Source organism: Pipistrellus hanaki (assembly GCF_964339955.1).
Source record: "Pipistrellus hanaki genome assembly, chromosome: 1".
Lineage (NCBI taxonomy): Eukaryota > Metazoa > Chordata > Mammalia > Chiroptera > Vespertilionidae > Pipistrellus > Pipistrellus hanaki.
Genome location: NC_140503.1, coordinates 142,142,181 through 142,170,087, shown reverse-complemented (window position 1 = coordinate 142,170,087; position 27,907 = coordinate 142,142,181). Strand labels below are relative to the sequence as shown.

Below are 27,907 nucleotides of genomic sequence, written 5' to 3'. Positions count from 1 at the left end.
TTGCCTTTTTTCATACAAGCAGCCCAGAGAACTTTCATTAAGGTACTGGTGAGGAGTCAGTGAGTTCCCTGGGCATGGAATTTCTGAGGCTGGATTTCTCAAGGCTCCAGTACAGACTTCCTTTTAATGCTCTACACTTCTTGGAGGAAGTGAGAAAGTTTGCATCTTGAAGGGGGTTGGATCCAGGTTCTTCTCACCCAAAACTTTTCTTTGCTTTTATTTTTGGTCCCTCTTAAAAAGCAAAAAGTGCACATTTCTTCTGAGGAGAACTCCTTAGGCTGTTAAACAAAAGAAGGGAGGGGGCAACATTCTCACCTACAGAGGAACATTTTCCTGACATTTGTGATGCTTGATGAGGACTCAGGTGGACCCAGAAGCTTCTCCCAGCCTCTGCATTTGTTCACCGTTCTCTTCCCTCCCCCAGCTCTGAATTTCCTGATGCCAAATAGAAGAGGGTTCAGAGTTGTTCTGTATTCTCTCTGTTTTGCAGTGAGTTCACCTCTGTTGAAATTTGCTTGAAAACAGTGCAGTGGCCTGGGGGAGGTTTGGGGATCGTAGGAGACTGACACAGTCTCTTCTTGTGAGTGTTCTTATGGAAGGAATTTTGTATTCCCAGGTGTTAACTTCCTCCTCAAGGGTATGGGATATGTTTGTCATGACATTCTTCCTCACCTCCTGTATTGTTGCTCACATCTTCATTGGGCGGTTCTCCGCTCCTCGTGACAGTAAACCAGCTTCTGTCAGCATATTAGTTCTTGGACTTTCGGAGGGGCTGACCAGCATAAAAAGAATGCCATGGAATACCTTTGGACATTGTAGAGCAGAAATGACACCTCAGTCAGGTTTGGGGAATTCTCTGCTCTGTGGTAGGTACAGCCTCACTGTTATTTGTCCCCTACTTGAGTTTCTAATTATCTTTCCTCCCCCTTCTCTCCTCTCCCCATATCTGCCTTAGGCATCCCCCTCACTGCCCAGCTCTCCTGGAAGATAACGCTGCTGCGCTCTGTTCTGTGTCTCCCCGGGGTTATGCTAACCATGCGGTGGGATAGTTTCTGGTGAGTGGTGGTTCAGTGCTTGAAACTGAGCAGGCTGTGAGGTGCCTGCTGGAGTGTGGACCCCAGCCCTTCCTCTTCTGGCTGTGGGCACCTTGGGCAAGTCATTTAACCCTCTCTGCCTCTGTCCCTTACCTGGGAATCCATATATGCTATCACAATGTTATGACAGGCAAATGAGCTAAGTGCTTAGAGTCATACTCGTGTGTTCAATGGTAATTGTTCATTTAATGCTTTCAATATAGCTCCCTCAGATCTAATCTGGTGTTGACTTCTCTTATTTTAGATTCTTTTATCTTGGAAGATATTTAATAGGGAGATATGGGGAGATCAAACAATTCTAAAGATTTTTAAGACCATATGAATTGTTGAGGAAAAAAATCTTAGTGCTCCATATAGACATTTTTGGGTATTATAGTGAATTCATAAAAGCATTTACAACAGAGCCTGGCACTTTAAAAATTCTACAAATGTAACATTTTATTCCATTCAAAGTAATGTGACCATTTTAATAATTACTCCTACAGAGATGATATTGGGGTCAAGGGTCAGAGGCAGAGCTGGGGCTGGGACTCTGTTCTCTCAACTCCTGTTCAGCTGGCCAGAGATCCCCGAGTCTGAGATAACCATAGCTGTGCCTGCACCTCTGGTCTCTGCTGTCTTCTGGGGAGATGTGGCCTCCACAGACAAGGGGGTCCTTTGTGGCTATTTGGAATCAACAGATACCAGCTAGACTCAAAGTTAGATCATCTCCATTTGGATGCTCTGCTACCATCTTCCTGCCAATAGATTCCAAGTCAGTTACCAAAATTCAATTCATCATGTTCCCTCTAACTTTTCCAGAGAGTTTCCTCCTCTTATTATTACCATTGTTGTTCTTCCAGCCACATGCACTCTGAAGGTAGGGTCATGGTCAGATAGGGTTGAGCGTTGACCTATAACCCACACTGAAAAAGATTGTGAGTCTCTCCTCCATGAGGGGTTCTCCCCTGTGCTTTCCTCTGTGATTCCTGAACCACGCATTGTTACCTGGATTCTTGTGGGAGCCTCTTAATTAGTCCTTCCACTAAAACGCCACTCATACTAACAGACATTGCATACTAATATTCCTAGAGAGCAGTTTGTATTCAGAGCTCTCTTCTCTACCCAGAAAGTGTCCATCATGGCAGCATCTTTCAGATAGTATTCTTTTTTTATTTTTTTAAATATATTTTATTGATATTTTTACAGAAAGGAAGAGAGAGGGATAGAGAGTTAGAAACATCGATGAGAGAGAAACATCGATCAGCTGCCTCCTGCACACCCCCCACTGGAGATGTGCCCGCAACCAAGGTACATGCCCTTGGCCGGAATCGAACCTGGGACCTTTCAGTCCACAGGCTGACGCTCTATCCACTGAGCCAAACTGGTTTTGGCAGATATTCTTTTATTTATTTATTTATTTATTTATTTATTTATTTATTTATTGATTTTGTACAGAGAGAAAGGGAGAGAGATAGAGAGTTAGAAACATCTATGAGAGAGAGTCATCGATCAGCTGCCTCTTGCACACCCCCTACTGGGGATATGCCCGCAACCAAGGTACATGCCCTTGACCGGAATCGAACCCAGGGCCTTTCAGTCCCCAAGCCGACGCTCTATCCATTGAGGGCAGATATTCTTAAATATAACTAAGACTTGGTTGATGGCCATCAATATGTCCTGTTATCCCTTTTTCCCAGAATTTTTAGGAGAGTCCTGGAAGAGAAATTATTTTCTCTACATTACCAAACCCAGATGCTTATTGAATTTTTTGAAAAAGTATGTATTTAGCCCAGGCCGGTTTGGCTTAGTGGTTAGAGCATCAGCTTGTGCATTGAAGGGTCATAGGTTTGATTCCTGGTCAAGGACATGTTCCTGAGTTGCAGATTCCCCAGTCCTGGTCAGTCAGGGCGCATTATCTTGGCTTTTTAAAAATACTTTGTGAAATAGGAAAATCTAAGTTTTTATAAATAGGCCAACCAATGAATTCAACTGTTTTAAGAATAAGCTAGCTGACTCTAGTGGTAAGTGGTGGTTGAAAGTCTCAAAGGAATGCCTTTTTCTGATTGTTCAAGTTGGTGAAGACAACTCCTGATGATGGCAGAGTTCATGGTATTACACAGACAGGGATAATTATAAACCCAGAATTGCCAGCTCTGAGAGATATAACTGATTTGTGGCTTCTCTTTGAGATCAAATCATGAGGACCCAAAGCCACTCCTTGTTGGCAAGGCACGGGAGCCTCGGGCACAGTCAGCGTGGGCAGCACTGATTGCATGCACTTATTCTGGGGAGCAGGAGGCAATTGGAACTCCACTGTGGCAGATAGTTTGTGCAGATTTTCGATTTTTCCGAGAGAATGTGATGTTGATGAAACGCACTCCTATAGTGTTCGGGCCTATGGGACACCTCACTGAACAGTGGACATAGTTCTTACAAATTCACCATTTAGCCTGGCCGGCGTGGCTCAGTGGTTGAACGTTGACCTATGTCCCAGGAGGTTATGGTTTGATTCCTAGTTGGTACATGCCTTGATTGCAGGCTCCATTCCCAGTGTGGGACATGCAGGAGGCAACTAATCAGTGATTCTATGACATCATTGATGTTTCTGTCTTTCTCTCCCTCTCCCTTACTCTCTGAAATCAATAAAAATATATATTTTTAAAAATTCACCATTCAGGCCGAAACCGGTTTGGCTCAATGGATAGAGCATCGGCTTGGGGACTGAAGGGTCCCGGGTTCGATTCCGGTCAAGGGCATGTACCTTGGTTGCGGGCATATCCCCAGTAGGAGGTGTGCAAGAGGCAGCTGATCAAGGACTCTCTCTCATCGATGTTTCTAACTCTCTATCTCTCTCCCTTCCTCTCTGTAAAAAAATCAATAAAATATATTAAAAATAAATAAATAAATAAATAAATAAATAAATAAATAAAAATTCACCATTCAGGCTATGCTTTAGAGAAAATGCTTCCAATCTGGTGATATGTTTGCTTCTGCTGGGCATGTTTACTTGACGCTCTGGCTAGAGTACTCTGGCTTTGACAAGTGTCCTATTCACTGGGCCTATTTTTACAGCTCTGAAGCACCCTTGTCTAAAAATATTTCTCTCTGGCTAAGCCTGTCTTCCACCAAGGCTAGAGAAGTCATGGAGCTGAGGACATAACCTTCAAATAAAATGTTTCCATTGCAGGATTGCTTGTCCTCAAAGTCTTACAGTGTGTAGATCACTGTCATAGAGAACAAGAGTTCTCAAAGGATTGATTAAATTATGGTCACTCAAAGTGCCAGCAAGAGTCTTCCTTACTTATTATAAAAATAACAGATGTTTATGGGACCAGGAAAAGAGTCCTGTTACTTTTTGTGGTCCTCTCTTCCACTGCCATCTCATTCTCAGAAAGTTGGAATAAATTGGGTGGCACTGTTGCATAATTCAGGAATGAGTACGGAATACTTGTATCCAAGGCCCATGAAATTCATTCCTAAGTAAGAACCCTCAAGAAAATAATTATGTTCACAATGTGAGGGGAGGCCCTCAGTTACCCTGATGAAAACAGCTCTGGACCATCAAAAGATCTAGTCTCACCTTGGCTTTTCCACCACATATAGTGTTGTCTCCATTTCCTGAGGGTCCATCACCGCCAGGTGTGGTCCAAGTACTCAGCAGACCAAGATGAATGACATTTAGTCAGGAGCCTGCAGTAAAAGAGTAGGGGAGATGGCACTTACGCAAGTGATCATACACATTACGATGGGTGCAGTGGTAAGGGGGTGTGGGGATATTATAGGAGCATGAGGCACACATAGCCTGGGCCTGACAGGATCTTGGAGTAAGGAAGCTTAGTATATAGGGTGATACTCAGGCATATTTAATGAGGTGAAGTCGGGGAGGTGTGGACAGTGCAAAGGCCTGGAGGTGAGAGGTGTAGCAGATGCACGGAGCTACAGGCCTCGTGGTGGTGGAGTGCCAGGCAACAGTGAACACTGTATCTGGGGAGGAGGCGGACCCCCATCCTGGAGGGCCTTGCATGCCAGGTGTAGGAACTTGAGTTTTATTCTGTGACACAGGGATCCTTTGAAGAGTTTGATGGAGTAAGCAATCTAGACAGAACTACCTTTTACAGAATTACATTTAGGTGGCACACTAGTGCCTGCATGTGATCTTAGGTTAATAATTTTTCTGCTTTAGTTTATGGTTTTTTCCCCTTAGTAAAATGAAGGTATTGTGTTAAATCAGATCAGTGGTCTTTGTTTTTTGATTGTGGTAAAAATACATATAAAATTTATCATTGTAATCACTTAAAAATATACCGTTTAGTGGCATTTAAGTACATGCACGTTCTTGGAAAGCCATCATGATCATCCATCTCCAGAACGCTCTTCATTTTGCAAAACCAAAACTCCATACCCATTAAACAACTCCCTATCTCTCCTCTCCCCAGTCCCTGGCGAAACTGCTTCACCCTCTGTCTCTGAATTTGTCTATTCTGGGTACTTCACATACGTGGAATCATACAGTATTTTCTGACTGAAATATTTCACCTAATATATATTCACGGTTCATCTGTGTTGTAGCATGTGTCAATAATTTCCTTCCTTTTTAAAAATTTAGATATAATTGCCAATATAGCATGTTAGTTATAGATGTTCAACATAAATGATTCCATTTTTGTATATATTGAGACGTGATCACCATAATAAGGCTAGTTAATATCTGTCACCATATGTATACGTAGTTATAACTTTTTCTTGTGATGAAATCTTTCAAAATCCACTCTCTTAGCAACTTTCAAATATACAATATAGTATTGCTAACTATAGAGCTGGGAGTTTGTACTTTTTAACCCTCTTCGTTGCCCACTCCCTTGTCTCTGGCATCCACCAATCTGTTCTCTGTATCCATAAGCTCAGTTTGTTTTTAGATTCCACATATAAGGGAGACCATATGGTTTTTGTCTTTCTTTATCTGACTTATTTCACTTAGTATAAATGAAGCCGTCAAGGTCCATCAGTGTTATAATGGCAAGATTTACTCCTCTTTAATGTCTAAATAACATTTCTCTCTCTCTCTCTCTCTCTCTCTCTCTCTCTCTCTCTCTCTCTCACTCTCTCTCTCTCTCTTTCTCTCTCTCTATCTTTCTCTCTCTCTCTCTCTCGTGTGTACACATACATATACACCACATTTCATTTATCCACTCATCCATCAATGGACACTGAGGTTGATTCCATAGCTTCCGTATCTTGGCTATTGTAAATAGTGCTTCAATGAACATACAGATACATGTATCTTTGTGAGTTAGTGCTCTCATTTTTTTAAAAGTGGAATTGCTGGAACATATAGTAGTTCTGTTTTCAATTTTTTGAGAAACTGTCAAACTGTTTTTCATGGTAGCTGCACCAATCTGCATTCCTTTCACCAGTGATTAAGGGTCCTCTTTTTCTCCACATCCTCTTCGACTCTTACTTTTTGACTCTTTGATAATAGCCATTTCAACAGGTGTGAGGTGCTATCTCATTGTGGTTTGGATTTGCATTTCCCTAATGATTAGTGATATTGAGCACCTTTTCTTGTACCTCTTAGCCACCTGTATGTCTTACTTGAAAAAATAACCATTTAGTTTCTCTGCCCATTTTTATATTAGATTTATTTATTTACTTATTCTTGCTGTATGAGTGATTTTTATGTCTTGAATATTAACCTCTTATCAGATATATGACTTGCAAATATTTACTCCCATTCAGTATGTTACCTTTTCATTTTGTTGATGGTTTCCTTGGCTGTGCAGAAGTGTTTTAGTTTGATATAGTCCCACTTGTTTTAGTTTTTGTTACCTTTGCTTTTGGTGTCAAATCCAAAAAATCATCATAAGACCTATGTCAAGGAGCTTGTCTCCTGTCTTTTTTCTAGGAGTTTAGTGACTTCAAGTGTTAACGTTTGGATTCGGTGTAATACAGCAGTCTAGTTGCATTCTTTTGTATGTGACTGTCTAGTTTCCTGGACACCATTTGTTGAAGAGACTGTTCTTTCCCCATTGTATATTCTTGGCTGCTTTATCATAAATTAAGTGACCATGTATGTGTGGGTTTATTTTTGGGCTCTATCTCTGTTCCATTGACCTTTGTCTCCGTTTTTCTGCCAGTAGCATACTGTTTTGATTACTATAGTTTTGTAATATAGTTTGAAATCAGGGCACATGATGTCTGCAGCTTTGTTCTTTCTCAAGATTTATTTGGCTCTTTGAGGTCTTTCATGGTTCCATCCAAATTTTAGGATTGTTTGTTCTATTTCTGTAAAAAATTCCATTGGAATTTTTATAGGGATTGCTTGAACCTGTAGATTACTTTGGGTGGTATGGATATTTTAACAGTATTAATTCTTTCAGTCCATGAGACTATCTTTCCACTTATTTGTGTCTTCTTCAGTTTCTCTCATCAATGTCTTACAGTTTTCTTATAAAATGTTTTATAATGTACAGGTCTTTTACCTCCTTGGTTAAGTTTATTCCTAGGCATTTTATTCGTTCTTTAAAAAATATATTTATTGATCTTTTTTACAGAGAAATGGGCAAAAGCATTTATTGTATAATAGTATTACTTATAATTTATATTACTGGAAATTCTGGTGGGCTGCAGGTAGGGTTGTGCCAGAACCACACTGCTTTGGTGTTTGTGGCAACATCAACTTCAGAGTCTGAAGTGGATGATGCAGCAGCTGTTTTAGAAAGCTTTCCAGGTAACATCTTGAGTTCATCATCAAAAGTTGATGTTGGTAAACTTTTCCATCTTTCTTCTTTAATACCTGGAATTTCTCCTACATACTGGTTGGTTAGTGACCTCTTTGCTGAGATTTGTGAGATTTTTTTAAGTCCTCACCGGAGGGTATTTTTTTCCATTGACTTTCTAGAGAGAGTGAAGGGAGGGAGGAGGGGGAGAGAGAAACATTGACGTGAAAGAGACACATCAGTTGGTTGCCTTCTGCTTGCACTGACTGGGCCAGGGATTGAACCTGCAACCGAGGCACTTGCCCTTGACCGGGAATCTGTGACCTTTTGGTCCCTGGCTCAGTGCTCTACCACTGAGAAAACCAGCCAGGGCAGTTATGTGAGATTTTTCATAAAATAGCTTTTGTGTTAAAGTCCTGGGGGTGGTGGGCTACCATTATTACATAACTGAGTGGCCTTTAGTGGCTCACACCAGCTTCATACTCTGTTATTTATTTTCTCTCAGTATTTGAAGTCTTGTATGAAAGACCTGCTATATATGTAAATCAGGGGAAGCACAAGAGGAAGTGACTGCCTCTCCTAGAGTTTAAGAGAGGTTTCCCTAAAGCAGAGATTGCTTGCGTTGGCTTATGAAGGATGAGTTGGAGTCCCCCAGGCAGCTCCTGGTGGTGGGAGTCACTTAGGCAGGGGCCTGGAGCCACGAACTAGCAGGGAAAGGGGAGCTGCCATGGCTGGAGAAGAGTACAGGCTCAGGTTACTGCTCTGCAGTGTTAGGTAGTTAGTAGTTATTTATTAGACAGCCATCATGTGCAAGGCATGTGATACATATTAGGTGCTACAAAGACCAAATCAATTTCTGCCATTGCAGGATTTTAAATCTAAGAGCAGAGATTGTTACACAAAGATCCAAATGACACAGTTTACTTTGGTATAAAGTAGCATAATAAAAGCAATAAAAATAGGTTTCAAAAAGAGGAAAGAGTACATTTATTGGGGAGAAAGGCTTCAATGGAGCATGTAGCATTTGAAATGGGCCTTGAATAATGAATGGAGTTTCTTTGGACAGTAAGGATAAATTAAAGGAAACGTTTTTGTTCAGTCAGATGATGCCCCTCAGAAAAGTGGCACCATTAATGAAGGTCAAGAGGAACTGGTTTCAGGATCAAGATGATGACTGTAGTTTAGGACAGAAATGCTGGTTTTAGCACAGTTGGAATTATGAGGATGATTCCAGATGAAAAGAATATTGAAAGCAGAAACTTAAAAGATACTTTTGTTTAGAGTCTGAGAAGATTAAGAAAAGTCACTTAATATATCTCAAATGAATAGACAGAGATAAGAAACTGAAGAGCTTTTCAGAAAAGAAGCCCTAGTTGCAGTGTGCAGGCTGCACAAGGCAGAGCCAAAAACAGGCATTGGCTTTAGCAATCAGAAGATCATTGATAAGAACCTGTGATCCAATCCAGAGGTGGTGGTGGGGAACCATGTTGCTAGTTTGTGAATTGCATGGCTCAGGAGAGAGTGGAACACCTGATGTAGTGAGGAGAGCATCAGCTAACAAGCATTGTGCGTCTTCCATGTGCCCAGCACTGGTCTGAGCACTTTAATCCTCACAACAAACCTGTAAGATGGGATCAGGAAACTCTATTACCCTGTTTCCCCCAAAATAAGACAGTGTCTTATATTAATTTTTTCTCCCAAAGTTGCGCTAGGTCTTATTTTCAGGGGATGTCTTATCTTTCCATGCGCTAGGTCTTATTTTCGGAGGATGTCTTATTTTCGGGGAAATACGGTAGTATATAGAGAGGCTGCATCATTTGCTCAAGGTCATGTAGTGAGTAGCTAAGCCCCTGGTTAAGCCTGGGAAGTCTGGTTCTGGAACTTGTGCTCCACACTGTGTGCCACTCAGGAATTGAAGGACTTTGGTCAGAAAGCGAGGCCAGCTTCAGGTGGCTAAGGATGTTTGTGCTTCCCCCACTCCTTTTTTCTTACTTTCTTTTTTAACTGAAGAGAGAGCCAAGCCTGTTTGTAAAAGTGAAAGGTCATAGAAGGGAAAACCTGAAAGTGGAAATCAGAAAGAGAACACGTCTTGGGATCAGAAAGGTGTAAGCTCAAAAACAAAATAAATTATTTTAGGAGGCTGTACCTGGAGCCAGTGCTAGGCCTCAGATTCTTGCAGGAGGAAGGAGGCTGCCTAGAATAAAAATAACCAGCTGTTGTGATACAGCCAACACCTTTCTGGGTATTTAACATGCATTAACTCATTTAATCCTCCAACAGCTCTATCACTTCATTTTTACAGATAAGACAGCCCACAGAGCTTAAGGAGTGTTTCCTGTCACAGGCAGCAGATAGGCTCCGTCCGAGTCCAGCCCTTTTCCAGCTTGGAAGCGCCTCAGACTGTTCCCTTAGACCCAGCCCTGCTTTTTGGGGCCAGGAACAGCCCGCATGGGAGGGCTCAGGATGCAAGCAGCCCTGGCTTCAGGTCCAGACTCTCAGTTTGCTGTGACAGTGCCCTCCCTCCCCCCGCCCCCAAAGGCTTTGTGGACACTCAACCACTGAGCCAGGCCTGCAGGGCAAGAATGTGCATTTCTAATAAGTTCCCAGGTGGGGGTGCAGCTGGTCCCGGACCCACACTGGGTGCCCCTATCCTAGAGCCATGGGTGTTGAGGGGCACTTTGGAGTCTTTAATGCTCACATGGAAACTGTCATTTGTCTGTATAGGTGTTCTTATTTGTCAGGTCATTTTTGCTGTGGATAGGACCGTGATTTGATTGAACCGAAGGCTGCGTATGTGTTACCAGCCGTGGGACTTTGGAAATGTTATTTAACCTCTTCAGGGCCCAGTTTCCTCATCTATAAAATGGACTATGATGCCAGTTTCATAAGGACTGCAAAGGTGTATTAGTTTGGACTTTAGTTTGGGGAGGAGCTAACAAGTGGTTATTTAGGAGGAATTTTATTGTTATTTCATCGAGTTTATCATAGTTACTAAGTAAAGCGGGGGAAAAATACCAAGTATCAGTTCCATGACATTTCTATAAGATAGCATTTGAGTATTGTCTATTGAAATCTGGTTGTCTCAACAAATCAGGCAGCATTCCTTGTACTCCAATCTAGGTTACAAGAAGACAAGTTCTGGAGCCTGGTTCTTGGAACCTGGCTACACAGCCTCACAGCTGAGTGACCTTGGGCGAGTGACCCCCCACCTCTCTAATTTTCTTTCTTCTTTTGCAAAATGAGGATGATATCTTCTTCAACAGAGTTGTTGGATTGATCAGAAATTGTCCTGGAACCTACAGCTATGTGCTCAGCCCTCAGTAGGTCCTCAGTACAGGACATCTTATTTTTGTTTCATTTAGCTTTTTTTCTTTTTTCTTGTTCTTGTTGTGTTAATCTTCACCTGTGGATATTTTTTTCCATTGATTTTCAGAGAGCAGAAGGGTTGGGGGAAGAGAGAAAGAAAGAGAGAGAAATATCTGTGAGAGAGAGACATCTGTCAGTTGCCTCTCATACTCAGCAGGCTGGGGATTGAACCTGTGACCCTTTAGTGCACGGACCGATGATCTAACTACTGAGCAATGCCTGCCAGGGCTGGCTTTTTTTTTCTTTTTAAAGACTAGTTGAGGGTAGGTAGAGACTATTGCCTCTATAAGCCCTCTCAGATCTTGGAGAGAAACAAAACTGATTAAAATTTCAGAAATGAGATGGCCTCTGAGTGGCCTGTGGCTGCCTAGCCATGCTTAAGGCTGCCTCAGTTGTTTGAGCCAGTTTGAAATAAGAGTCACCCAGCTGTCAGGGCTGACATGGGTCTTGTGGGGGGAAGGGACAGATTGCTTGCATCCTGAGTACATCCTGTGATAGGCCATTTAGACACACAGTAGGAGAGGAATACCAATCCCAACATTGGACCCCATAGTCCTATGGATATTTTATTAAGCATCTAATGTGTACCAAACAGTGAGCTAGATATGCTTCATTCATCACTGATTCATTCAGCAACTGTGCATTGAGTGCTCACTGCGGGCTGGCACTGGGGTTTGAGAGGACGAAGTTGCCTTGCAAACCGTGTGCCAACCGTGTGTCCCTAGGATATGACTGCAAGAAATGATTACAAGGGATTTGAGCATTAGCCATAATGGAATGAAAATACTGCTCTAATTGAAATCACTTTGCGTTATGCTGTTATGGTAGTTTATTGCTATGCAATAAATTGTGGCCTGCATAACAGTGCTTTATCGTAAAATGATGGAGAGTTAAATTTCCTCTTTTTTTATTTTTTATTGAATTTACTGGAGTGACATTGGTTAATAAAAGTATGTAGGTTTCAGATGTGCAATTCTATAATACATCACCTGCATATTGTATTGTTTGATCATCACCCCAATTCACATCTCCTTACATTATCAACATTTATCCCCTGATACCTTCTTATACCTCTCTTCCCCCCTTCCCCCCTCCCCCTGCCAAATATCTCTTTTTCTCCTGATTTTCTTCATTCAGACCATCCGTATTCACTTTGGGTTGAAACTGGGATATCCTTTTTCTCAGTGTCTTGGAATAACTACATCATAAGATTCCCTTTGTATTTTCCTAAACCAAGGAAAGAAAAGCTAAAGTAGAAAGGTTTACAAAAAATTTAAAAACCTTCCAGGGATAATATTTAGAGCATACAAGTGTTGCTTTCTCACTAGACCAGAAATACCAGTTTAGACATTTTGGAGAGTCCAAAATTGTAGAAAGTGCTCCAGTGATTTGAGAAAGGGAGAAGCATTGAGCCGAGTTCCATGGGAGCAGCTTCTTCCACTGTGCGTGCGGCTCCGGGAAGTTTTGCGGAAACGGGGAAAGAACACCTGCCGCCTCCTCTCTGTTAGGTTTGGCCCCTGCTTTCACCTCTTCTGGGTGAGAGGGGAAAATTAACAAGTGTTTCACATACTCTGTCACTTTCACATGGTCATCTGACATGTGCACTTGGCTCTCTTGAAGGTCACCTTGAATTAATAGTTGTTTTTTGGCCACTGTCTACCTATGTGTGTTGTCTGAAGTGTGCTCATTCAGACCCCGGGTGAAGCCGGGTAGTGACTGAATGGTCCAGTCTTCTCGTGGGGAGGCGGGGCAGTTTATCAGAGGACTTAGGACAGGAGTGGAAAGTTAGCATTTAGGCTGAAATGTTTTTCGGCCATGGTTTTTTCTGGTTGAATGTTATTGTCTCTATAACGTCTCTTTGTTTACTTGAATATTTGAGGGTACTTCCTCTCCAGATTTGGTTCTGCTTACACCTTCAAGGTGTACTATAAGGCTAGCATTATGGCTCATCTGCAACAACAAAAAAATGCCCTGTGACTATCACAGTCAAACAGGATGATGATGACTTTGAAAAACAGTGCGATGTCACCTCTCTTGCTTGTTCTGCCCCCCTCTTTAAGGTTAGTGCTTTATGGAGCTGGCCAGTTCCCGGTGTACTCCTCTTAGCCAGCCTCTGACATCTGCTGCCTGATGGGATTCTCACCATGGCAATTTTTATCTTATTTGACAATCCATGTATGGAACCATATATAGTTTGTTTTTCATATTTTCTAAGTGAAATCACAATGTCTCTAGATAAAAGGACTTTGCCCTCTTTCCCCCCCTCTGTTTCCTTCAGCATTGACTTCATCTTGTACCAAATGTGCTTGAATTCCCTCTATTCCCCAATACCTTGAGGAGCAAAAACGCCTGAGTGATGCCTGCTGGAGGGGAGGTGGGGAAAGGGGGCTTGGACCAGGCAGCTGGGAAGCTAAGGAACTATTGTCTGGTCTAGCTAAGTTAGAGGTTAAAAGGAACGAAGTGAAAGTCACTTGTGTCATTCCAGAGGGACTGTCAGAACACAGGAGCCAAAACAAAAGTAGGAGGTTCGCCAGCCAGCACCCTGCTTGCCACAGCCTTGCAGAGGATGTGCATTTGGCAGTCACCCCGCCCCCCTTCAGCTGCTCCCCGGGAGTGCCTGTCTCAAAGCAGGTTGATTTCATCAGCAGCTCCATCTGGAATTTGAGATTTATTTTCTTAGTTTCTATGTCAGGGTTCACCACCATCAAACCCCTTTGCCCTCCCACCTCCAGATTTGGTTATTTACTAAAAAGGCTCACAGCCCGCCCTCCATATCTACTGGTTATGTATCCTTGGATTTAAAATACTCATAAAGAAAAATTCCAGAAAGTTGATCCCTAAACAATACATTATAACAACTATTTACATAGCATTTACAATGCATTAAGCCTTATAAGTAATCTAGAGATCATGAACGCAGCAGTCACCAACCAGTGACCACAGATGATCCATGAAGTCTGAAAGGTTGGTGACCGCTGATTTAAAGTACACTGAAGGGTGTGCATAGGTTCTATGCAAATGCCATGTCATTTTAATAAGGCACTTGAGCATCTGTGGATTTTGGTAGCCACAGCGGGTCCTGGAACGAATCCTCTCATGGATACTGGAGACCCAGGTATGACTTTAGTCTCATGGTTATAATTTTTTAGGGCAAGAGGATATAAAGCAAAATCAGCCAGGAGAAAGGCTAATGTGGTAAAGTCTGGAGTGACCATTCCCAAGCTTCCAAAGTCCTCTTCCAGTGGAGTCACACAGGACATACTTAATTCCTCCAGCAACAAGCTGTGACAGCACGTATGAAGTGCTGTCTACCAGGCACACTCATTAGAGACCCAGAGCCCTGGGCTCTTATTGGGGCTGGTCACGCAGGCATCCTCTACCTAGCAAGTACTAGAATTCCGAGCTCAGAAGGAAAGCCGGTGTTCATCATAAACCATGGTGCACAGAGTCCAGGTGCAGCGAGCCATTCTTACCAGGGAATGGTGAGAGCCCTCCCCAAGTCTGAGTTCCCTGATGCCAGCCCAGGGTGAAAACAGTCTCAGGCCTGCTACATGGTCTTTATACAGTTTCTAAAGTTGCTCTTACTTTTTTCTTTGAATTTATTGAATTGGACTTCCACATTTGTGTCCAGTGATTGAGGTGCTGGCTAGATGGGCCTTGGTCTGTCATTGCTTAGGGGGGACTCTTGTCTGGGTCAGTGGGTGTTTTGCTTTCTGGACATGGTTTTACTTTGACGGTGCTGCCTGCTGGCTTGCAGCCTGGGCTTCTGCCCAGAGGGCAAGTTGCCTGACTGCCTGTGCCCTTTTATCAAGATGACTCATTCCTCCTTCACCCCTTTGCCCTGCTGGGCTTATCAGACTGTCTGGTCCTGGCAGACTTCCTTTCCTTGGTCCCTGGGTGGGCTTGGATACCGTCTCCAGGCTCCACAGGCACAGACTTGCAGCTTTCAGGGGAGAAGCGTGGGTGGGGGAAAATTGTAATTAACCTCCATTTGAAACCTATCTTACCATTTTTAAAAGTATTTATTCTTTGGAAATCTTTCTTTGGGATTTGCACCTCTTTGCCTTTGAGTTTGCTCACTCGCTCTTTCTTTCTTTCTTTTTTTCCTTCCTTCCTTCCTTCCTTCCTTCCTTCCTTCCTTCCTTCCTTCCTTCCTTCCTTCCTTCCTTCCTTCCTTCCTTCCTTTCTTTCTTTTTTTTCCCCCCTTCCTTTTTCTTTGAGTTTTAGCTGCCTGGTTTCACAAATCTCCTGACAGTGGTTTAGAATCATATACAGTTGACCCTAGTAAATGTGGAGGTTAGAAGTGCAGTCAAAGATACACATATAACTTTTGACTCCCCAAATCTTAACTAAACTTAATAGCCCACCTGCAGCCTTACCAATAACGTAAACAGTCGCTTAACACATATTTTGTATGTTATATGTGGTCTTGCAATAAATAGAGAAAAGAAAATGTTATTAAGCAAACCATAAGGAAGAGAAAATACATTTGCAGTATTTATGGGACAAAATCCACACATAAGTGGACCAGTGAAGTTTTAAACCCATGTTGTTCAAGAGTCAACTGTTCTCTTTTCTGTCATCTCCGGGCAGGTTCATTCTCGCTGATCTGCCCCTCTCCTATGCAGCTTTGGCGCCTCAGAAACTCCCAAGCAATGGCTCTGCAAGGCTTCTCACACCCAGAGAGGCATCTCAGTGTCTGGCCTCTTGTGTCATGTATGTTTGCATCAGGTCGCATGTGCCCAGTTACCTATGGCTTGAACTCATTCACTTACAACATCTGCCTCTAATGTTACCAGATCTATTTTTAGTCACATCAACCATTCCACAGCCTTGGCCAAAGCTATGGGCAAACTGTGATGACATAGGGACTGTGGCTAAACTAAACTGTTGCTTTCAAAGTTGTGGCAGTTTCACTAAAGTACCTTCGGGATTCGGCTGCAGTGGGCATGGGGAAGGGAGGGGAATTGCCCTCCTAAATAGGAGTCTTGTTACTACATAACCCTTGGGGACAAGAGTCTGTTTGTACCATTACTAGAGTTTAAATCTTACCTCTTGGTGATGTAAGGACTGCGGAAGAGCAGAACAGAGGCGTAGAGCCATGCAGACGTGCCAGCTCTGAGGACGGATGTGGGGGACCATGGAGCGTTAGAATATGGCTAGTGCAGCTGAGGAACTGAAATTAAAATACATTTTTTTCAATTACAGTTTACATTCATTATTTTGTATTAGTTTCATATGTATAGCATAGTAGTTGGACAATCATATACTTTACAGAAGAATTATATTTTTAATTTACTTAATTTCAATTAATTTCAGTAGCTACACATCACTTGTGGCTTTGGTGTTGTACAGGAGGTAATTGTAATGGGGCCTTTAATTTAAACCTCAGGTTTTGAGAATTTGTCATCATTCACATAAAGCAGTGGATCTCAACCTTTTTAATGCCGCGACCCTTTAATACAGCTCCTCGTGTTGTGGTGACCTCCAACCATAAAATAATTTTTATTGCTACTTCATAACTGTAATTTTGCTACTGTTAATGAACTGTAATGTAAGTATCTGTGTTTTCCGATGGTATTAGGCTTTATAGCAGCGGTTCTCAACCCGTGGGTTGCGTACCCCTAGCAGGGTCGCCTTAGACCATCAGAAAACACAGATATTTATATTACGATTCATTAACAGTAGCAAAATTACTGAAGTAGCAAAGAAAATAATTTTATGTTTGGGGGTCACCACAACATGAGCAACTGTATTAAAGGGTCGTGGCATTAAAAAGGTTGAGAACCACTGACATAAAGGGTTTAGAACAGTGCCTGGTGAGAGCTGTGTTTTTAGCAAAAACTCTGTGTCTAAGATATTGTTGGCCTTATTATGCTGACTTAGTATTTTGACTAGAATAGTGGTAGAGTTCATGAGGAATATGAAACTCTTTATTTAGCTTTTATATTTTCTTTTCTAAATAAAATTATTATTATTCTTTTGCTTTAGGTTGCTGCAGCTACTGGCCACACAGTAGTGTTGGTGGACCAGGCAGATGACATCCTGGCAAAATCCAAAAAGGGAATTGAGGAAAGCCTTAAGAAAATAGCCAAGAAGAAGTTTGCAGACAATCCCCAGGTAATTTCTTGTTCTCAGCATCTTCAAGATCAGTTCTCTGACCATTTCACTTTTTAAAAAAAAAAATATATATTTTATTGATTTTGTACAGAGAGGAAGGGAGAGAGATAGAGAGTTAGAAACATCGATGAGAGAGAGTCATCGATCAGCTGCCTCTTGCACACCCCCTACTGGGGATATGCCCGCAACCAAGGTACATGCCCTTGACCGGAATCGAACCCGGGACCCTTCAGTCCCCAAGCCGACTCTCTATCCATTGAGCCAAACCGGCCTCGGCCGTTTCACATTTTTGAAGGAAGGGTAAAGTGCTGGCCCTTGCTTACTTTTTCAGTTTGTTTATGTAAAACATTTCTCCATAACTTTAGACCAATATAATAGCATAATCACTAAACATAACTTTAGACCAATATATACATAATCACTAAAAAACAGGAGAAGTAAATAACCACATTGTTGGGTGGGATCTGAGGTTGAGGAGAAAGTTCTGCAGGTGGTGAACTCATTCTGTCCACTGAGAGTTTAGGATTGAATGACACCTATTGTGTTATAAGGATGCACGAGAGAAAAACAGGAAGATAATTCTCGTACTTGTAAGTTAACAAGAGAACGAGACTATAAATACTGTGTTTCAATAGCAACTTTCAGTTGCTTAGGTATGCCTGTTATTGATATACTTGTGAGAGAGGAAAATACAGTCATTGTCACTTTCAGCAGGGCCAGAGGTGCAGGAACTTGAGAAAGGCCTGGACGGCCGGGACCCTGTTTCACTGACTCCTTCACAAATAATTAGAAGTACTACAAAAGTCATCCTGGTGCATCTTTGCTTATCTTTGTCACTTTGTTAAATTTGCTTAGGATCGATTTCCTTGAGGCTTGAATGAAAATTCTCCGTATACAGGCAGAGAAGAGTGCAGGTGGGGATTTTGTTCTTTTTCATCTGAGGAATCCATGAGGATGTGAATGGGTCCCTTTAAAAGTCTTTTTATCACGCTGGCCAGGTGGGTCAGTTGGTTGGAGCGTCACCCCATACATACTCCAAAAGAGGTGGTTAAGTTTGATTTCTAGTCAGGGCACATACCTACGTTTCAGGCTCGATCCTTGGTTGGGAGGCAACTGATAAATGTTTATGTCTCACGCCCATTTTTTTCTCTCTCTTTCTCTGTCTCAAGTCAATAAAAAAAACATCTTTGGGTGAGCATTAAAAGAAAAAAAATTATTTTGATAAAATACATATAAAAAATTTGCCATTTTAACTCAGTGACTTTAATTAATTCACACTGTTATACAACCATTACCACAGTTTGTAAAACTTTTTCATCTCTCCAAACTGTACCCATTAAACAATAATTCTCCATTCCCTTCTTCCCTAGTCTCTCTTAACCTCCATTCTTTCTGTCTGTCTGAATTTGCCTATTATAAAAACTTCAATAAGTGAAATCATACTGTATTTGTTTTTTGTTTAGTATAATTCTTCAAGGCCCTTCCATGAATTTCATTCCTTTTTATGACTGAATAATATTCCATTGTGTGTGTATACCATATTTTGTTTATCCATTCACTTGTGAGTAGACACTTTATTGTTTTTTTTTTTTTTTTTTACCTTTTGGCTATTATGAATAATGCTACACTAAACATCAGTATACCATCTGTTCAAGTTTCTCTTTTAGTTCTTTCAGTTATGTACCTAGAAATGGAATTGCTGTGTTATATGGTAATCTTGTTGTTTTTTTTTGTTTTTTTGTTTTTTTTTTTTGAGGAATCACCAATCTGGTTTCCATAGTGGCTGCACTGTTTTTACATTCTCACCAACCATGTACAAAAATGTCAGATATTCTATATTCTGGCCAACACTTGTTATTTCCCTCCCTCCCTTCCTCATAAAAGCCATCATAGGAGGTGTGAAAGTAGTATCTCATGTTTTGGGTATCTCATGCATTTTCTTAATATCTAATCACCCTTTAAAAATCAGAAGGGCAGGGTGGATCTAGTTTTCAGAGTGAGTTTGAACCCAGATAACCTGCATTTTTTACTTGTTTACTCTGCAGACTGTCCCCAGTGGGCAGAGACTCAGCCCCGTCCTGCGTGTAAATAAATGCCCCTTTGCCCAGGGAGCTGAGCTCCCAAAGAGTCACTCCTTAGGAATCCATTCTCCTGACATTTCTCACCTCTGCCAGAGACATCCTCTGAGAGGGACGGGTCATCTTCAGCCTGTCTGGTTGACGTACTGTATTAACCTAGCTCTGTGCTGACCCGTACAGTAGCACTAGCTCAATTGACATGTGGCTGAGTTATGCTGGAAGTGTAAAACAGATACCAGATTTCAAAGACTCAATAGAAGAAAAGAATATCAAGCATCCAAAATTAATAAATTGATTAATTTTGAAATGATATCTTTGATTTATTGGGTTCAATAAAAATTTTAACTTTTCACTTTATAACATGCAGCCAATAGAAATTTAAAATTGACCTGTCCTCTCACTTCATGCTTCTTTAGAACAGCTCTGATAGTTGGCTGTTCAGTGATGAGTTGGGAGCCTTGGCTAATTCTGACCATTTTGATGTCCCTGGACAAATTCCATCTTGAAAACCAAATGGTGGAACTGTCTGTTCCTGCCCTGAGGTCTGTTTGTGGAGACCTGGAGTCACGATGAGGAAGATGGGACTTGAAGCTCTTGAGAGCAGAGGCCGTGCCTGGCATGTTTGTGAAACACCAGTTGCGGGCCTGTGCTGGGCGATTATTATCTGGTGAATGCTGAGTTTGGCTTTCTTACCCTCTCTGTTGCCCTTACTCAGCTCTTCCCTACCTCCTGTGAGAGGGCAATAGTCAGCACCACCTCCCACACTGATGGATGGTCCTGAGCTAAGCTTTCACCCTTCCCTGGAAGGACAAATTATAGGCTTCCAGGATGAGAACCTGGCAGCCTGTCACTCTGGGAACAGATATCAGCAGGCCAGTACAGGCGCTGTAAATGGACAGTTTAGTAACCAGAGCAGAGCTGGCCAGGAGCTTGGAAGATTATAACCTCTAGCTGACAGTGATAGTTGACCAGCAGTAGGGCTTGTTCACAGGCCGAATTCTTGCCTTGGTATCTAACATACATGGAGATGCCGCTGTCCCTAAGCAGGAATATAGGGAGTTTCATTTCTCAGAATCCCAGGGTACATTCAAGTTGTGTCAGGTGTGTGGGTCTAGGCTCACCCTCCTCTTTCCTTCCTTAGCAGTCAATCACACCCCGTTTTCCAGTGAGCTCAGTGAATGTCTCCTTCCTTTCCTGGCAATAGGCAGGCAGTGAGTTTGTGGAGAAGACCCTGAGCAACGTATCGACCAACACGGACGCGGCGTCTGTAGTCCACAGCATGGACCTGGTGGTGGAGGCCATCGTGGAGAACCTGAAGGTGAAGAACGAGCTCTTCAAGAGGCTGGACAAGTTTGCTTCCGAGTACGTGGACCCTGACGTCTTCATTGGGTCTGAGGGCTTCCTCCCAGGAATGTGGCTTCTGGCTGTAAGCCCACTTGCCCTTCTGTAGCCCACAGCTCGTTCCCGTGCTCTCCATTCACTATTCCCAGTTTGCTTCCTAAGGATCCAGTTGCCCTGATCTGATCCTGGTCCCCAAACAAGGGTGGAATTTCCCAGGAGGGACCATCTGGGCCAGGCCGCTGCCTCTCGCAGCATCTGGGTCATAGGCCCTCGCAGGCCAGAGGACGGAGGAGGCTTGGGCATGTCCTTCGATGTCTGCTGAGGACCTTCAGAGCAGTTTCTTTCTTTCTTTCTTTTTTAATATATTTTACTGAATTTTTACAGAGAGGAAGAGAGAGTTAGAAACATCGATGAGAGAGAAACATCGATTAGCTGCCTCTTGCACACCTCCCACTGAGGATATGCCCGCAACCAAGGTACATGCCTTGACCGGAATTGAACCCAGGGCCTTTTAGTCCGCAGGCCGACGCTCTATCCACTGAGCCAAACCGGTTTCGGCAATTCTCAGAGCAGTTTCTTATGTTTCCTTATTTGGGTGGAATTAACAGGATGGTGTAAGAGAAAGCGGTGCCTCTGTCTACATAATGTTTTCCCAGGACTCTCCTGTTCTGAGCTTTATCTGTATTAAATCATAACAGTCTTGTGAGCATTAAAGGAGCATTAAGTTCTGACCAGGCTCTGGCAAAGGGTGGAGAGGACAGCCAGCCCCATGAAGGTCAGGCATGCAGGTGCCTGGGACTCAGGGCTGCACACGGTCAGCACGCTTGTGCAAGTGCAGCTCATGTTCTCAGAGCCTGGGGCCTTCTATTGTGCTTGACTCTGGCTTTGGTGACAGTGACACCTGACTGACTCATTCATGCTTTCCTTTTGTTTTGTTGGCTGCACTCACTTGTCTTGGTCAGAATAAGATTATCTGACACAAGTAATTCTTAGCCACAAGGGAGCAGTGGCTACAGAGAGACCCTTGCATACCAGCCATAGAGCTCTTTGGCCTGGGGTCAGGAGAGGCCCTGCCCCAGCAAAGAAAAGAGACTTATTTTTCTGTCACCTGTCTATCACTGCCAGTCTGCATGCTCATGCTCTGTACGCTGGCATGTAGGGGCTGCAGAAACCGACGACTCTCTTGGTAAGGGTGTTGGCTCCAAAGTGGGCAGGAAGCCCTCTACGATAAGCAGGCACTTGCCCCAGGAAAGGGAGTGTAACCGAGTAGTTTGGCCTATCCTATATAATAAAAGGTTAATATACAAATTGACCAAATGGCTAAACGAATGGTTGATATGACACACACTGAGCACCAGGGGGCAGGAGCTCAACACCCCGGTGATCAATGTGCTCCCGCAGGGGAAGTGCCACTCAGCCAGAAGCTGGGCTCGCGGCTGGCAAGTGCAGCAGCGGTGGCGGAAGGATGTCAGACTGCCATCTTAGGCCCACTCCTAAGCCGTCAGTTGGACATCCCCTGAGAAGGTGCAGGCCAGGTCGAGGGACCCCCCTGAGTGAACGAATTTTGTGCACCAGGACTCTAGTATTTCAATGTTGGTCATTCCCTAGTGACAGTAATAGGTCTGACTGCCCTCTATGTCAGCATCCAGTAATGGGAGGACGGTAGGGAAAGTGAGGGGTTTTGGGGCCAGCCCCATCACTTCCCTCTGGTTGTGGACTGCCTGCAAACCTTTCTGGCTCTCAGTTGTATCATCTGTAATTTGAGTTGGGTTAAGGATAAATAATTTCCAAGTCCATCCCAGTTCCAACTCTAAGACTAACTTAGTAATCTGTAAGATAGGGGAAGTGGTGCCTACCGCAGATGTGACTTTGCTTCTGGCCATCAGGTGTCCTTCTCTACACACTTGTTTTCATTTTAAGTAGCTTGATTGAGATATACTGCACTGCAGTGCTTTACAGTTAGATCCTATAACAGGAGATGAAAATATGTTTCAGTGATAGCATTCCAGATGGAAGCCCTGCAGGAGGACACGGCTTCCCGTGTGTAAGAACTGCAGACGAAAGCTTGGCTAAGGCCCCTAGTCAGCTGAGTCCTGGCTCTCCCTGTCGACACTCATGGACTCTGACCCACCGCAGTCCCCACCGCCCCCTCTTGTCTTCTCCACACTCTGGCCTGCAGACATTGCCACCGATCATTAGGCTGGCACTGTCGAATTTTTCTCACTACATTTAGGAGGAAAATAGTTTTGTTTTTTTTTTTTACCTGGCTGTCAGAAAGGGAAAAACAAAAGATGGTCCAAGAAAGGGAACATGTGAAGGCGTACTTTTGTGGAAGATGAGACAACCCTCTGAATGTATTTATTGTGCAGCACATTGTGTTTGTGTTGGAAGAAGACGAGAGGTGCTGGTAGGAGCAGTGGAAGGAGACATTCCCCCTTCTGGTAAAACGTGTGCTGGGAGTGCCCTAAGTTAGGGACAGTTGGGCCTGGGCTCTGTTGTGACTTCATCCTTTCACAAAATGTGTCCTGCAATCAGCGCACCGTCATTTCCCCTTTTTGCAAGTGGGTTGCCCTTCAGATGCCCTGCAAATGCCCTTCAAATGCCCCTGCAGCTGTGGCTCAGGGTGTGTGGTTTGTGGCAACCACACTTGTGGTTATTACAGAGGATCTTTTCTCATTACCTTCTAGAATGGACAGAGGTTCATCTTATTTCCTCCATTGATCAAAAAGCAAGCAGCTTTGAAAACTACATTTTTTTTTTTAATTGATTTTCCACAGAGAGGAAAGGAGAGAGATAGAGAGCTAGAAATGTCAATGAGAGAGAAATATCGACCAGCTGCCTCTCGCACACCCCCTACTGGGGGTGTGCCCGCAACCAATGTACATGCCCTTCACCGGAATCAAACCCGAGACCTTTCAGTTCACAGACCGATGCTCTATCCACTGAGCCAAACCGGTTCGGCTGAAAACTACAATTTAAAAAAAAAAAAAAAAAAAAGTCAAACGCCCCTCTACCTGGCTTTTAAATTGGCTAAGTTGGAAGTTGTTGAGAAAGCTGGGTGCTGTGGCTCTTTAAAAGGGAGCGCTCTCCTGAGAAGACCCAGAGGATTTTCCCTGAGGCGCCTCACCAGCCACCAGCCACACTGGCTTCTCCTTTCACCTCATCGTCTCTCCTTTCTAGACCCACTTGTTTCTCCTCTGGGCCTCTGCCCCTCCTCCCACTTGCCCCTGATTTTTTGGTAAGCAGGAACCCCCGATCCGGTCAGTAAAGGGCTGCTGTCCTTCCTGTTGTATTGTGACCAGGCCTTGGTGGTTTAGTTAGCATTAGGCTGTTTTGTATCTACTCATCCACAAGGTGGTGCCATAGGAAAGCTTGGAAGGCTTGCCTAGTTAAAGATTTGCCTGTTGTTCATTTGGCACCACACTTTATTGTGGTCTTAATTTTTTTTTTTTAATTTAAGTCGGTATTTTTTTTTAAATTTAACAATATTGTATATGCACAAAAGAAGATGGTACTGCCTTTTTAGGAACAAAGTACCTTGAACTGCATTTATCATTTATATATATCCGGGTATCTTCTTTCCCATGTGGAACCTTAAACTGCTTTTGGACCAGGGGCTTTTCTTCTCTTTTCATGTGAATTCCCGTTCAGTGGAGAAGCAGAGCTTTTCACTGAGGGAAAAGGTCTTCGGTCATGTTTCTTAGCTGATGGTTCTAGTTGAGAATCCAGGTGTTTCTTTATAATTTTTTGTTTGAGTGTCTAGATGCATCCTTTCTCACATTGGTCTTTGATTACTTAGAGTTTTATTTTGTGGTTGAGGTTGGTTAAATAGCTGCTTCCTTTTCCCCCCTCATGCCATGAAAATTAACACAAGTAGAGAGAAGAAATTTTGCTCCCTAAAATTAAGGAACGATTGGCAAAGATTACGCCTTTGGAACAGATAATTTTTAAATTAATATAAAATTTTAAAATTAGCCGAAACCGGTTTGGCTCAATGGATAGAGCGTCAGCTTGGGGACTAAAAGGTCCTGGGTTCGATTCCGGTCAAGGGCATGTACCTTGGTTGCGGGCATATCCCCAGTAGGGGGTGTGCAAGAGGCAGCTGATCGATGACTCTCTCATCGAGGTTTCTAACTCTCTCTCTCTCTCCCTTCCTCTCTGTACAAAATCAATAAAATATATTTTTAAAAAAATTAAGTGAACCAGGTCACTTGATTTTAGCTTCTTATATGAAGAAGTCTTTTCTCTGACTTCCTGTAGGGGTCAGAACGATAGATCTGGGCAGGCGTGCATCGCATCTGAGAGTAGTCCTGACTGTTCCCAAAGATGGGATTCATTCCGATAATCTACAACTTTCTCTCCACAGACACACAATCTTTGCCAGCAACACTTCCTCTTTGCAGATCACGGACATAGCCAATGCCACCACCAGGCAGGACCGCTTCGCCGGGCTCCACTTCTTCAACCCAGTGCCCATGATGAAGCTCGTGGAGGTCAGTGGCCCCTGCTGTGCGCGTCTGCTTGCTTTGCAGCTCCGTCCTGCTTCTCCGATCGCACCCGCGCTGCCATGGGGCATTGCACTGGAAGGATTCTAGCGGGGGGTAGCTTGTCCTTGTGCTGTGTTTTTTTGGCCAGAGTCTATCCTTTCAGAGCCAAAGGGAGGCCCCTGTGCTTCGTTTCTCCACAGCCCTGTGTTCTGACCCGTGATGTCCAGGAGGGCAGTTAACTTCGTGGAATGTTAGTTACTTGTTTGTTCCTAGCTGGTGGGCAGTGCAGAGAGAGGCATCTGACTGGGAGGCAGCACTAAAGATCACTGGCTTGATGTAACTCAGCGGAGAGCCACACGTGTTCAGTTGGTCTTGTTGAGGCCAGTTTGCTCCAGGCTGTCGGTGGAATTCTTATTAGACAGCCTGGTTTTACACAAGAGCCACTATCACCACTGCTCCTGGGGCGAATTTGACCTCATGTAATAGGGCCTCAGTATGGTCCCCAGGTTGAGGCACATCTTTTGGGTGCTGTGATCAGAGCTCTTTAAAGAGCTCCTGATAACCTTGAACTTCCTGACCACAAACCCACAGCTGGAAGGGAGTGGCCTGGGTGGATGCCCCAGCCTTCCTGGTTGCTGCTTCTATGTGCTTGGAGACGTGGGGATGAGGAAGATGGAGCCACACTAGACAGTTGGTACCTGAAATGTGGCAGCTTGCCTTTTACAGTGGACTAATTACGGGGTGTGAGGAGCAGCCGCTATTAAAGTAGCATTTGCTGTGAGGTTGGAGATTTATTGCCGTGCGAAGTGTGGGGGACGTGGAGCCAGAGTGTTTCGGGATCTGTTTTCCCCACTGTTGCCTTCTCCAGGCCTCGTTCCTTCCTTTATCCCTGCCCTCCCCACCCCACCCGCAGCAGCGTGAGCGTTAGGTTAAGGAGGACTGTGTTTTCCTGTAGTTTTCTGTCGAGTGACAGCTCTGACCAGCTTGCGATAGGAATCTGTCTGTTCTACTAACATTGCTCAGCTTCTTCTAATTTACCCCATTCCCTAAGGCGGTTTTTGAAGAAGTTAAGTGGAGAGGGGATAGAGAAAACCACATTTACCCTCTTTTATGCAGAAAAGAGCAAAAGAAGTGGAATGGAATTTTTAACATTTCTGTACTTAGCAACTAATTACTTTCTTATGTAAAACGCATATCATGTGCATCTGTGTTTTGGAGATAAAGACATATTTTAAGATTTACTTCAAAATCTAATAATGTTGTCTTCAATTGCATTTCTCAGATAGTGTCCATCTGTGTCTTTGAAAAAGTTGCACATTGGTTGTTAACAGCTAATACTTATTAGCAAATGTTACCATTCTCTAGAAAATCTGTGTTCTAATAAAGAGCTCTTCTCTATTCACCATTTATTCTTTAGCTCTCACATGTGTCTGAATGGCTCTTGCCTTTTACTTGGAGCTGGAGATATATATATATAGATAGATAGATAGATAGATAGATACACACAATATATATATATATATATTTTTTTTTTCTTTTCGGATCTGCTGGAGCTGTAAGCAGGTTATCTGTAGCATGTAGCTATTTGTTGAGTGAATGAATATGCAGCCCTCCATTAAAAGCCTTTACCGTTGACTTCTTTAACACGTTATTTTTAAGACTCCATACCGAGCAGCCTGTGCCCTACTCCATCTTTGCAGCTCTGGTGGGACATGCGGCACCTTCTTAGATCAGCTCTCAGGTTGCTCTTCGAGGAGTGATGCTACAGAGCGGTGTCTGGCTGGGTTTTTCCCAGCCTCGTCCCCATCTCCCTGGCACTTCTTCCTGCTTCCACTTACTGACTTCCCTCAGAGTCCTGGCACCCCACCACACCCCAAGCTGTGCTCACATTAAAGCACGAATGAGAACCTCTTCACTTAGATGCACCTTTTATCTTGCACAGGTACTAGCTCATTAAGGCTCATGGCACTCTCAAGTAGGGCTGAAGTATCAGGTGTCCTCATCCCATTTCACAAGAGGGGCTCACAGGGTTGGTCTGGCCTGCCTAAGCTCATAGACAGGGTCTGATGGAGAAGACCAGACTCTTTGCTTTGACTTTCAGTGAAGTTTCTTAAGTGGAATATACATTTTGTGTGTGTGTGTGTGTGTGTGTGTGTGTGTGTGTGTCCTTTTGTGTGTGTTTTTTTATTTTTCAGTATGAATTCAGTTGGCTCTCTCTCCATTTGCCAGAATCTAACTCTTGACAGGTACAGTCAATGTTTCCTTAGGGCTGCCTGCCAGGCGTGGTGCTTGTGCCATTGCCTGTGGATCCCAGTGGCCCACAGACCCTTGCACTAGTCCTCATGCGAGGACTGGGGGGCCTTCCCAAGGTGCCTGGCAGGCCAGCCCCAGCCCTGGGCCCCAGTTTGCAGGAAATGAAAGCCTTCCTCTGTGATTGGCCTCTTCAGAAGCAAAGAGAGCCTTTAGGCTCCTCTAGTTACCTCCCTGACATAGTGAACAGGAGCAGGTAAAACATCAGCCAAAGCCGTCACTGAGGGAGCAGTTCCTGTCTGCTGGGGCTGCGATCCTGCCTTACCTCACAGTCTTGCCTCCATTCCTTAAGACAGGTAGAGTGATTTCAGTGTCCTTTCAGTCTCAGGAGGTGGTACAATTGGGATTGAGCCCAGGTCTGTCTCACAACAAAGTCTGTAAAACTCTCCTACACGAACCCTCACCTTTACATT

General features: G+C 43.5%; 1 protein-coding gene across 1 annotated transcript in view; it reads left to right on the top strand.

Annotated features, from left to right (window-relative positions):
- HADH (hydroxyacyl-CoA dehydrogenase) overlaps positions 1–27,907 on the top strand; it is a 44,587-nt gene that overhangs the window by 4,637 nt on the left and 12,043 nt on the right. Inside the window, exons 2-4 of the mRNA XM_084872893.1 lie at positions 17,150–17,278; positions 20,561–20,718; positions 25,064–25,190. Coding sequence (XP_084729019.1) covers positions 17,150–17,278; positions 20,561–20,718; positions 25,064–25,190 — 414 coding nt within the window. The remainder of the gene's footprint in view (positions 1–17,149; positions 17,279–20,560; positions 20,719–25,063; positions 25,191–27,907) is intronic.